The 13,905-nt window shown below is 41.3% G+C and overlaps 1 protein-coding gene across 3 annotated transcripts in view; it reads right to left on the bottom strand.

The window, feature by feature from the left end:
- Positions 1–11,448: 11,448 nt before the first annotated feature.
- Gug (arginine-glutamic acid dipeptide repeats grunge) overlaps positions 11,449–13,905 on the bottom strand; it is a 52,119-nt gene continuing 49,662 nt past the window's right edge. For all 3 annotated transcript variants that reach the window (XM_089860584.1, XM_089860586.1, XM_089860585.1), the window contains 2 exons: positions 13,280–13,410; positions 11,449–12,318 (listed from right to left, as the gene is read on the bottom strand). In XM_089860584.1, the coding sequence (XP_089716710.1) occupies positions 12,213–12,318; positions 13,280–13,410 (237 nt within the window). In that variant the 3' untranslated portion in view covers positions 11,449–12,212. The remainder of the gene's footprint in view (positions 12,319–13,279; positions 13,411–13,905) is intronic.

Below are 13,905 nucleotides of genomic sequence, written 5' to 3'. Positions count from 1 at the left end.
CCATCATCTGAATCCGAAACCGTTGAAGAACAAACAGGACAAATGTCTTTGGAAGTAACTGGACAATTGACTTTAGGAGTTGCGACCTTTTGGGGGGTTCGCGGTAAGTTAGGCATCGCGACAGGTAGTTATCGGGTTATTGTAAGAGAGCATAAACGTTGAATTAAACGTAGCCCAGCAATGTCAATCTTGTCGGTATACGGTGGTCTATATTCTCTAATTAGATTTAAGTTTACCTAATTAACCAATTGGATTTTCAATAAATCTTTTACGCCAATATGTAGTAAAAACTAAAAATCGAGGAATTTATTCATGATTCATCTATTTGAATATGAAAAAGGCCTTATAACATCGATGAGGAAACCTTCGTGCTACTCTAAATTTTCAGCTCCTCAACACAAGACCCTAGTGTTGTAATTTTAATTAGTCACGTGATAACTTACCAGATGTAACTTTAGTATGTAATATGGCCACTAGGGGCACACGAGATAAAAGAGAGATGACCCGCATAGATCGGGTCACTCTTGAATGGACAGTCGGGGACTATAGCACAATAAAGTTTTTAAACTAACCAATAAGTAGTTGTCATTAAACGGGAATACAACATGGTGATAGAGGTGGGATCGGAAAAGAACCTCTCCCTCTAGAGACTACCAGAAGCTAATAGAAAGTTTTCTATTAGCTTCTGAGACTACACAAACTGCACGCGAAGTCGCGTACATCTCAAACAACGTTAACCCTAACCAGCAGACGAACCTGCAGACGACAGAAAGAGTTTCCGAACGCCGCCAAGGCGCCAACTCGGTGAACAATTCGTGCCCGGTCAGGATCCCGCTTCTGCGTGGAAGGAATATAAGGACGGATACGAAATATACGCTATCGCAGCCAAACAAAATCAGGAATCCGTCGAGATACAACGAGCCACATTTCTCCATATATTAGGCCCCGTGGGACGCCGAATCTATAACACTCTACACATCGCAGAGGTGGGCAATGACAGAACGGTAAAAGTAATAATGACAACTATTACAAGCCTTACAAGAATCTCCTATATTCTCGATACCTATTTTTGACCACAACACGAGACGTTCGACGATTTTTTTACTGACTTGAGGGCCAAGGCCCAAGACTGTGAGCTTTCAACGCTGACGGATACTCTAACAATGACACTCATTGTCGTAGGGATTCGCGACGAAAAATTACGGAAAGTACTGTTAGCAAAGCCAAATCTAACCCTTAGCACCGCAGTAACAATTTGCCAGGCTGAAGAAACATCAAGCATACAAGCAGGAATCATGGGATCAGCCAACAAGATCCAGATTAATCCTCCAGCAGCAGCACAGGTAGATGCCATGAGGCGGAAAAAATTCCAAAGATTTTCCGAGCGATAGAATAACCATGACCCATCAACACAACAACCTTATCACCAACAAACACGGGCACACCGGAACCATCAACCTAGGCGGAGTTACAACAATCCTCCTCAACCGCTACCTCGGGAAGAAAGCAACCGTTCACTACAGCAACGTCGTACTCACCAGAATGCAAGTTGCCCCAATTGTGGGACTTTTCACATTGGACGGCCATGTCCCGCTCGTTATTCAGAATGCCTAGCCTGCCACAACAAAGGACACTGGCGTGTCAAATGCAGGAATACACATGCACTTTTTGAAACACATCCGAATCAAACTGAATACGGAATTACTGACGTACTGGAGGAAGTTCAAGATGATGATGCCGAAACTCTAGACCCTAACACGAATCCTAGCGACAACTACGAGCAACTAGCTTATCTCAGCTATGGCCTGACCCTTCACACCAACCAGCTTCAAACAATTCCCACGCCTGAGGAATACAAAGACAAAGAGGACGAGATCTTCGATCAACTATACCTCCTCGACCATTTGACGACTTTCAAGCTGGACACGGGCTCGCAGGTCAATATTATCACAAAAACCATGTACGACTCAATACCACCACAGTTTCCGCTTCGACATCCTACACATACGGTCACGGCATATGCTGGCCACACTGTACCAATCATCGGCATCGTAGATCTACACTGCACTTCCCATGCTGCAGCTGGAATATTACCGTTCTACGTCTCAGCCGAAGAACGCACCCCCATATTAGGCGCCGCAGCCTCACTCCAATTGGAACTCAGAACATCATAGTCAACCGATAGGGCCTCCACCGCGAAAGATCAATGCCATGCACACTACTACGCACGCTGTTTCCTCATCAGGACTCACGATGATTTCCCCGGAACAACTTATCCAACAATACCATACGGTTTTCGGAGAAATCGGGAAAATACCAGGAACTTACTCGATACAACTGCAGCAGGGGGCAGTACCCTCCATCGCGTCGGCACACAAGATCCCAATAGCCGTTCAAACACCAGTAAGGAAGGAACTGGATAGACTTTTACAAAATGGCGTCATAGTCCCAGTTTGGGAAGCGGTCGACTGGGTCCATCCGATGGTTGTAGTTCCAAAAGCGGGGGACGAAGTAGGAATCTGCCTGGATCCCAGAAGATTAAACAAGGTCATAAAAAGGACGCCTTACCCGGTTCCCACCTCGGAAGAAATCTTCGCAACTTTAAATGGAACAAAAGTCTTCACAGTTCTGAACGTTCAAAGCGCCTTCTGGCAAATCGAGCTAGACGAGCCCAGCTCAAAACTATGCACATTTGCGACACCCGAGGGTCAATACCGATTCCTACGACTACCTATGGGGACTGCCAACAGATCTGAGGCTTGCCAGGCTGCATTACAACGAATATATCCCAAATCAGAATTTCCGGAGATACATATCTCCACGGACGACTTCCTAATCGCTACCAAGGACATGGAATCCCACAAAGTCGTGCTCAAAAGAATCCTAGAGAAAGCCCTGCAAACAGGGCTCCGCTTCAGCAGGAAGAAACTTCAATTAGCCCTCTCGGAAACTACATACGTAGGACACACTCTGACACCGGCAGGGGTGAAAGTGGACCCACAGAAGATTCGGGCCATCACTTCACCGCCACCACTAAGTGATAAACCCGCATTGCAAAGCTTTTTGGGCATGGTCTGTGACACGCATTCTCCGACCTGTGACACGCATTCTCCGACCTGTGACAGACAACGCCGACCAGGAACCCGCAATAACAAATTCCCATCTCAACCTTTCAACATATGCAAAATTTATAAATCCATGGCCAAGACGACAGCAGCTACACCAACACAAACACCACGGGAAAACATTCAACAAGAATTGGATCAGGAACCACAACAGGCGCGGACAGTAGAAACCAGGAACTCCATAAGCCACGACACACTACAACCTACAAGAGAAGCTGATCCGACGAAGGATTTTACAATCCACGATAAAATCCAAAAACCCGACAAGCTTCTTCCACCTGCTTTTCCAACAACACGCGCATCGGGACCTGCAAACGATCCACCTTCAAAAACATTCAACAAGAATTGGATCAGGAACCACAACAGGCGCGGACAGTAGAAACCAGGAACTCCATAAGCCACGACACACTACAACCTACAAGAGAAGCTGATCCGACGAAGGATTTTACAATCCACGATAAAATCCAAAAACCCGACAAGCTTCTTCCACCTGCTTTTCCAACAACACGCGCATCGGGACCTGCAAACGATCCACCTTTCAACACATGGAAAATTTCTAAATCCATGGCCAAGACAACACCATGGCTACACCAACACAAACACCACGGGAAAACATTCAACAAGAATTGGACCGCGAACCACCACTACAACAGGCGGGGTCAGTAGAAACCAGGAACTTCATAAGCCACGACACACTACAACCGACGAGAGAAGCTGATCCGACGAAGGATTTTACAATCCACGATAAAATCCAAAAACCAGACAAGCCTCTTCCACCAGCTTTTCCAACAACACGCGCTAACGATCCTGCAAGACAACTCAATAATGTGCGACTCCAGAGACACACTATGAGAAGCGGACGTATAACGTTTCCACCTACGCGCTTTAAAGATTACACGCAATAAACACTAGACGATAGAACTTTTCATTGTAATTAGATTTTAAATATTATATAAAAAAAAGGAAGATGTCGTAATTTTTATTAGTCACGTGATAAAAGATGTTGTAATTTTAATAAGTCACGTGATAACATTAGTATGTAATATGGCCACTAGGGGCACACGAGATAAAAGAGAGATGACCCGCATAGATCGGGTCACTCTTGAATGAATAGTCGGGGACTATAGCACAATAAAGTTTTTAAACTAACCAATAAGTAGTTGTCATTAAACGGGAATACAACACCTAGTACTTATACTGTCTCTTCGTCAATGAAATTCCCCACAGTGAAGTCTAACTGTAGAGAAAATTTCAGTGAATAGCCCCTCGATGCGCTAACTTTAACTGTTATAAAAATTTTACTTCCGTGAAAGGGGAACTCTGCTCGGTTGGCGCCCCATTTGTGAAACTTTCCTGTGTAGCTCCAAACGGCGAGAAAATGGGCTGCCACCTAGGCGAAAAAGCTTGCAACTCAGTTTATTTGTAACGAATTTTCTACTCCCCCCTATCTCCCATCCGTTACCGTACCAACGACGAAGCCACGCTTCCTTTAGGTCCAGCCTTATTTTTTTCCCACCAAACCCACCTCCACCATGGATGATGCCCGCGCCACGTGACCGTTGATGGAAGCAATAGCTTAAGAAGGTAAACGGGGGACGAAAAAACGCCATGTGTTTTATAAGGCTGGGTCTTCTATTTGCCCCTCTTGAGTCTTACTGCCAAGATTTTTCCTGGGGAGTGGGGTACTGGGGTTCTGAGTTTTTACTGAGCAAACTGAAACCCCTAACAATGCAATACTATTAAGTTTTTACCTCTCCGTGTGACGTAGTCCAGGAGAGGTTCTGTAACGGCCGTGTCTGTGTGTCTGTCTGTGTGTCTGTGTGTCTGTCTGTTGTTACACTCACGTGACCGCGTTCGCAGTTTGCGTATCGGAGCAAACGTGTTCGCCATTTCCTAACTGCTTTCACAGTCACGGAAATGGCTTCTCTACTTGAGTTCTCACACCACCATCTTCTGGTCTTTGTCCATCCCACATGGACACCAGTCTGTTCTTACTGGCTTCTAACACCACCATCTTCTGGTCTTCGTCCATTCCACGTGGACACCAGTCTGTACATACTGGCTTCTAATCACCACCATCTTCTGTTCTTTGTCAATCCCACATTGACACCCTTCTGCACTTACACTGCCTTCTAACACCACCATCCACTGGTCTTCCGTCTATTCCACATAGACACCAATCTGTATCATTGGCTTCTACTCCATTATCATCGTTTGGTTTTAGGATATACGCGGCGATCAGCTAGGGTTACGAGAAACGTCTAGCCTCCCTAAGGTAGGATCGCTACCAAAGGTTTTCGCATTTGCGGTTTTTCCTTACTATTATAATGGAAACGAATCGTATATATACCCCAAAATTTGAAGAAAGCGGGAAGAGGGGTACCCTTCACTTTAAACGTCAATATTAGCAAAGTTTGAGAAGATAATAGGTATAACTTTATTTTAAACGATTTAACTATTATTAATGTTAATTATTGAAGATTAAAATAATTAATAATAATTATATTTATTTAAATATTAAAGATAAACCTCTCGTGCAAAGAGAGAGATTATCATTGCCTCCTATATCTACCAAGGCCCGTGCATGCGATATATTTCCTTCATTGCCTCCTATATCTATCAAGGCCCGTGCATTGTGATATATTTCATTCATTGCATAAACATAAGCGAGATTGTTTGGGAAAAAAATACTTCCACTAATGGGTTTATACTCCTTGTTACTGTTGTATAGAGTAATCATGATAAAAGCTTAAAAAATTACGAGAGAACAGACCTTTTTTATCCTCATTCAAAAATATTTTTTGGTGCTAAGATTGCTTTAAAAAATCCAAACGGTTAGGCATTGGTAAAAAAGACAAATGATATTTTTCAAATCTAATGAGATAACGCCCACCTAGTTGAAAATTGCCGTTTTTTATCCGCGGGAGCCATTCTTAATGAGAATTTCGATGCTAGTAGGTTGTCAATTAAACTACCGGTATATTATTGTTGTTGGAAATTGGATATTAAGTCAAATTAAGTGGTTGTAAAGAGCCAGCAGGTTTTTGCCACTTCTTTTTGTGAGTATTTGATTTTTATATGTAAAATGGAGGAAGATAATGTTGAGAGTAAGGATGAAATGCGGAAGCGCAAAGCGCGGGAAAGGATGAGGGCAAAAAAGTCGACGTTTTCATTGGATACTTAAGGTTATATAATCTTCTCGACACGGAGAGGTAATATTTTGGTTTTCCCGACTTGTTTTTTCTCTGTAAGAAGGAGGTACCTTCCCCCCTTTTTACCTCTCCGTGTGACGTAGTCCAGGAGAGGTTCTGTAACGGCCGTATCTGTCTGTCTGTCTGTCTTAGTGTCTGTCCGTTGTTACACCCACGTGACCGCGTTCGCAGTTTGCGTATCGGAGCAAACATGTTCGCCATTTCCGAACTGCTTTCACAGTCACGGAAATGGCTCCTCTACTTGAGTTCTCACACCACCATCTTCTGGTCTTTGTCCATCCCACACCGACACTAGTCTGTTCTTACTGGCTTCTAATCACCACCATCTTCTGGTCTTCGTCCATTCCACGTGGACACCAGTCTGTACATACTGGCTTCTAATCACCACCATCCTCTGTTCTTTGTCAATCCCACATTGACACCCGTCTGCACTTACACTGGCTTCTAACACCACCATCCACTGGTCTTCCGTCTATTCCACATAGACACCAATCTGTATCATTGGCTCCTACTCAATTATCATCGTTTGGTTTTAGGATATACGCGGCGATCAGCTAGGGTTACGAGAAACGTCTAGCCTCCCTAAGGTGGGATCGACCACCGAAGGTTTTCGCAATTGTGCTTTTTCCTTACTATTATAATGGAAACGAATCGTATATATACCCCCAAAATTTGAAGAAAGCGGGAAGAGGGGTACCCTTCACTTTAAACGTCAATATTAGCAAAGTTTGAGAAGATAATAGGTATAACTTTATTTTAAACGATTTAACTATTATTAATGTTAATTATTGAATATTAAAATAATTAAAAATAATTATATTTATTTAAATATTAAAGATAAACCTCTCGTGCAAAGAGAGAGATTATCATTGCCTCCTATATCTACCAAGGCCCGTGCATGCGATATATTTCCTTCATTGCCTCCTATATCTATCAAGACCCGTGCATTGTTATATATTTCATTCATTGCCTCCTATATCTATATAGGCACGTGCATTGTGATATATTTCATTCATTGCCTCCTATATCTATCAAGGCCAGTGCATTGCGATATATTTTTCAAAAAAAACAACAAAAATGGGAAGCTCCTCTCAGAAACATAATAATTTCTTTTCTCTGTATATGAAATGAAAATATGGATAATATTGCGCTCCTTTAATGGTATGAATCCTTGCCTGTCTATTAATATTTTACGTAGGAGTAATACGTTTTTAGCGAAGTCTAGAGAGGATAAACATAAGCGAGATTGTTTCGGAAAAAAAAAAGCTTCCACTAATGGGTTTATACTCCTTGTTACTGTTGTATAGAGTAATCATGATAAAAGCTTAAAAAATTACGAGAGGACAGACCTTTTTTATCCTCTTGTTTTATTCTTAATAAGAATATAAAACATTTATTTTGTATCAAAAAATATTTTTTGGTGCTAAGATTGCTTTAACAAAATCCAAACGGTTAGGCATTGGTAAAAAAGACAAATGATATTTTTCAAATCTAATGAGATAACGCCCACCTAGTTGAAAATTGCCCTTTTTTATCCGCTGGAGCCATTCTTAATGAGAATTCCGATGCAGTAGGTTGTCAATTAAACTACCGGTATATTATTGTTGTTGGAAATTGGTTATTAAGTCAAATTAAGTGGTTGTAAAGAGCCAGCAGGTTTTTGCCACTTCTTTTTGTTAGTATTTGATTTTTGTATGTAAAATGGAGGAAGATAATGTTGAGCGCGCGGGAAAGGATGAGGGCAAAAAGGTCGACGTTTTCATTGGATACTTAAGGTTATATAATCTTCTCGACACGGAGAGGTAATATTTTGGTTTTCCCAACTTGTTAATTTTACACGGAATTTTATTCCGGTAAAATTTAAGAAAGGGCACCAAACCCCTGTCCCTGTCCATGTGCCGGACGCGTACGCGAAACGAACGCGAACGATGAGAGAGAGAAGAACGCGAATGATGAGAGAGAGAGGGAAAACGAAAGTGTGCGGGAGAGAGAGATCGCTAGCGTACGCGATGGCGATACGAAGAGGGAAACGAAGAAAAAAAGAGAGAACTGCCAGATAGGAGAGAAAGAGGGAGAGAGAATCAGTATAGGCAGCCATGATCCATGCGTGGTGAAAACGGGGGTAAATCTAGGGTACACCGCGGTGCCTATGCGCTGCTTTCTCGCGCACAGTTGAGGTAGGGGATGACAGAGATAAGGCGAGGAGGTCAATGCCCCATGCGCAAAGGACTAAGACTAAACGACGAAACGTACCGAAAATTGTTTTTACTACCCCCTATTTTCCCATTTTTCGGCGGATTTTATAAAGCGCGTTTCTATCTCCCTCTTTCTCTCCTCTCTGGAACTGCCTGCCTGGTATATTAGTGAGAGGGGGAAGAGGGAGAGGGGGCATCGCGCCCGGAGAGGAGAGATAGGAAAGAAAGGTAGTTTAAATCTCGCGGGCTTTTTTGAGTGAAGGAAACAAGATGATAATTTTCGTGCACTACTGCACTTTGTGCCCGTGATACATCAGATTATGCTGGATGGTTAGGTTTCGTAAAATAGAGGGGACGGTTTACGGTCATAGTGATTTCTGGTTTAGGGGATCCAGGATTTTGTTTTAGATACATTATTTGATTCGTATGGTTTTTAAAAATTGTACTTTAGTGGGGTGCACAATTTAGTTTCATTAATATTATTTGAAATGTGACGTTATTAGAAATTAAGGGGATACACGATTGTGTTTCAGAAATGATTTTAGTTGTACGATTTATTGGAGATCAACTATACAGGGGGTCACGTGAGCCGTGTAAAATTAGTATTAAGGCCCAGCCCTTGGGCCATCTTGTTAAATAAGGGCAGGGTAGCTTCGACCACCTGAATAGTTTGACAACCAAATACCTATAGTTGATTCCTCTACTCCCTTTTCCCAATGCCATAAAAACGCCTTTCAATCCATTTTCTCTCTTTTTGTGCTAAAGGATAGTAGCTATAAAAAGAAAGGTCTTTTATAAAGATACACTAATTTTTTTCGATTCGATATTTTTAACTTAAAATGAAACTATGGAGACCAATATATCTTTACTCTTGTTTACCCGCACTTGAGAAACCGTACTTGCCATTATATATTGGCCAATGCTCCTCAACTTTTACAATACCGTCAAGTGAGGTTGAACAAGAGTGTAAAATAAACATTTTTATTTATTTCTTGGAAAAACTGAAAAAGTACATTGGTGTGAACTCAGACCACCTACCTACCTGAGGTCCAAGTGTATTCGTACTATATAAAAGTCACAAAATGTTTAGTCACCACTCTTTTAGATTTTTACCTCATTTTATTTTTGTTGTTCATAACAAACACCACTAAAATTATTTTCCTGATAAAACAAAGAATAAATTAAAACCAGGCATAGATATTGTTCTGATGCTTTAATTAATAGTTACCTTTCATCTTCATATAAAACATAAAATCATATTGTCGACGGGTGAGAGGAATTTTAAAGGCCCAAGGGAGAGCATATAGCTTAATCTTAATATTATAATTCCCTTCCTTTCAAGTAAACGAACGAAAATATCACCTATACCACCTTGAGAGTCCCTTCAATGACGAACGAAAAATTTTATACTGTCAAAGGCAGTACTGTGACACGCCTACTACAACAGGGCAATCCAAACTAAGAGCCTCATCGTAGATGTACATCATACGATGTGGCTAAAAATTTCCGAGACTAGTTGTCAACTAAGGACCTGTGGGTTCTGATAAATGTACTTACTTCAATGGACTTACTTTGATAAAAGCTAGCCTTAGTTCAATTCGCAACAATCATGGATAAAGAAAGCATGCACGCAGATGGCAGCTTATTCTGTATATACTCTATTCCAGCTTCTGCTTCGGTTGTCAGCACGCGCAATGCTAGGTCTCTATGTAACCTCAGCGTCATTTTCTACCTCTACTGAGGGAGCGTTTGTAGGAGCGATACTGAAATTCCCCCGCTAGGGGGATGGAATCGAGGTAAGAGATATAAGCCTATGACGTGCCAAGAATGGGTTTGCCCTCTCCCTATAATCTGCCATCGGAGATAGGGAGTTACTTATCCTGTAGCGTGAAAACAAATTTCCTCACGCGCATTCTTTATCCATGTTATCACTATCCAATTTAACTCAAGCCAATTTATATACTTCTGATGAAAACTAACCTTACCTCAATTCATAACCATTACAGTTAACCTTATCATATCCCAACTGACCTCACCACTTCTTATGGAAACTAAGAATTCAATTAATCAATAGAGATGGAATATTTGAAAAAATATAACAAATTTTTTTTTATAAAGAATTGTAACAACCAGGGGTGTGCGGGAATCTCGGGTACCCGACCCGATACCCGAAACATATTTATTAAGACCGAACGGGTACCAAGTCCCGATGCCCGAAACATATTTTTTAAGACCGAACGGGTACCAAGTCCCGATGCCCGAAACATATTTTTTAAGACCGAACGGGTACCAAGTTCCGATGCCCGAAACATAATTTTTAAGACCGAACAGGATACCCAAGTCCCAATTTTATGCCTTTGCCAATACCCGCCGAGTATGAGAAAATCCCCAGGGTCCAGTTCTGTTCATGACGTTACCGCGCGTGTTTCAATACCTGCCTTTAATAACTAAATAATTTAATTAGTAACAAGTTATTAATTAATATTGTTTAATGAATTACACTATGGGATAATGGCTCAGCTTTGAAATCTAGCTTTTAATTGAACTGGAAGGAAAAACAAAGACCGGAATTGGACCCGAAAGCTAATTTTGAGGCTTTTGCTTGACCCGACGGGTAATTGAAAATTGGACCCGATGCCCGCGGGTAAAATTTTCAATTACCCGAAGTTTACCCGATGCCCAAAAATCTGGACCCGCACAGCCCTGGTAACAACCCTTAAAAAAACGTGGAGCGAACTAACTCCGCTAGTTTTCCATGTTCGCAGTCTAGATGGAATTCCAACCTGATACAGTCTCGTGACAAGTGGTGGGCAAATTCCCCCGCTTGGTAATACGCCATCACTCGCCCAACACTGGTTGCGATGACATAATGGCAAACATTGAATAGGTATTGAAGGATGAGGCTAGACACTTAGGTACAAGTTGATCCCTTTTTATTCTTTTACCATAGTTTCGAGCACGAGCAATAACAATAGATTAATTACGGATTGATGTATTTTAAAATACGTAGATTATTTTCCGAGTCCGACAACGTCACGCAATAAGTACGTTGAAAATGACACGAAACCAACCGTATGCTGATTCTACCAAAAAAAAAAAAAAAATCCACCAATTCAGAGAGGTTTTTATTTGCCATCTTGATTGGTTTTAAAATAGTTCTCAGTTTATCTAATCAGCAAGGGTTCTCGGATTTATGACCAGAAATTTACTAGTCTTTTTTTCCTTCAAAAAGACTTAGTCGAAGAAACGTTTTCATCACTTGTTCATTTCATTTCGTAGATATTTAGAATTATATATATATATATATATTTATATTCGCACGTTTAATGTTTTTTACTTTTTATCGTTCATTTTCTTTTCGCGTTTTGAAAAAAGTAACGCAACGTGTGAAAGATTTAAAAATAGGGTTTTTTTTTTATCTACGTAGGGGGAAGCTTCAAATTGTCCACTTCACTTTTGGCTGGCTTCTGAAAATTCCGTTTATTTATCGAAAATGTTCTCGACACAAACAAACAAAAACAACAACAGCCAATCTTGCATTTGCATTTCAGGAAGCTTTTTTTTTTTTTCTCACTTCCAAAGATAAAAATATATTTTAAGTATATCGTCTAGTCAACGAGGGTCCAAAAAATAAATAAGAGTTTAGTTGGTTGAGGGGAAGTGTAGGAACGTTTTGTTTTTCACTGCATTTGTGGCCTGCCCCCTCCCCTGGCGGCTTCCTCCAGAGTTCGAATCATCTCACGTTCGCGTTGCTGTTGTTGCTGTTGCTGAACATGCTGATGATGTCTGGTAGTTTAATTAATAATTGAAAGATATCAAGGAGAAAGAAAAAAATATATTAACAATTTCATATCATATTTTACCACGAAAGTTGTATTATGTTACACTTTCAAGTCTCTACTTTCAAAATATCAAGTTTTTAATATAATTGAACCAAAGTTTCTATTTTTAAAATCCATTGAAAAATCACGAAAACTCTGCAGTTTCGATATATCAATAATTTTGTCTTGTCGAGCTTGTTTGCACGTTTGATGACATCACTATAGCGTGAGGGGGGGAAAAAGCGCGTGAATCCTATACGCGTCTCGAGCTTCTCGCCATTCTAACTTGAACTTCTTGAAGGAGAGAGTAATGGAGTGGAAACCCCCATACCTACAGCGTTGCCTCTGTACCCCCACCTACGGCACCATAGTCCTCCCATCATCCCCAGCGGTTAGGTAGGGTCGTGCCGGACGAAATTGTAAAGGACGTTCCCTCTATCTCAAAAATAGAAGCTAGTTCTCATTCAAATAAAATGGCGCTACGCGGCAGCACTTAGCAATCGCCTACGGAAGGGTAGGGGCGTGCGCGAGGTACACTGGGAGGGATATGGTGCCGCAGGTCGCCCATCATCATTTCCAATCCATCTGACTCCCTTATCCCTGATTCTAAACCCTGGGTCTGATAGCGGAGAGTGGCGCCATCTCGCGTGAAAAATATATCTGTGACGTCGGCATACGGGAAACGTTTTAGCCTTTCATAAAAAGTGGATTTCAAATCATTTCATATGAAGCATTTTCAAATGCATATTGCCGCCAAATAATAATTAGAAATCGGAGTCAATTAAAAGCTTGATATTTTTGAATTCACAGAAATTAATTCTATCTTTTGTTATAAAAATCAGAGGTTTTTCAACACGAAGCTTCTCATTCCCTTTAAGCCTTAATCCTCCAGCAAGAAAGAAAGTAGAGAAAAAAAATCATATTACCTGTAAAATTCTTCGTGTTGCGACATCAATTGCGGATGGGGCATTTGAGAGCTCATATGAGCGTATCTTTCACGCTCCATCATGATTTGACGTTGCAAATGCTCGTGATGAACCGCTTGAGCCGCCGAGAGCTGTCGCGAGAAGGACAAGAACAGCGAGTTTTAATTCTGATGTAAACTACCTTTTTCGTCGGTACCAGCTGCTTTGATTACGAGTCCAAGCCTCCTCGGTCGCGATACCAAAATTGAATCTTTTAGAAACTGCCATAAACACGACCAGGAATTAATACATTTTATCAAATGTGGATGAGAGGGAAAGTATGACAATGGCCATAGAGCCCATGGATTAACTAACGCTAGGGATTGTTCGTTCCCCCTAAACGATTAAGCATGCATGTTCCAAACGCCCCTAGCCGCAGCTACTATCCCTAACCGGAAGTTATAAGAAAATTGGACCAAATATCACGTGTCCTATGACGTCAAAATTAAAATCCCGCCTAAAAATGGGCGCCCCCATCTTTAAAATCCGCAAAAGTATTTATTTTGCCTAGAGATGGCGCAATATCTACATCCGTTTTGGTCCAATAAATTGGGGGAATGAAGAGGGGAATCAAGGAATAATTCGGA

This window comes from Phalangium opilio, unplaced genomic scaffold (assembly GCF_054372755.1).
Source record: "Phalangium opilio isolate 3A_F unplaced genomic scaffold, DU_Popi_V2 ptg000011l_1, whole genome shotgun sequence".
Classification (NCBI taxonomy): domain Eukaryota; kingdom Metazoa; phylum Arthropoda; class Arachnida; order Opiliones; family Phalangiidae; genus Phalangium; species Phalangium opilio.
The sequence above is the reverse complement of the archived record's forward strand: the minus strand, read 5'-3'. Positions and strand labels throughout refer to the sequence as shown.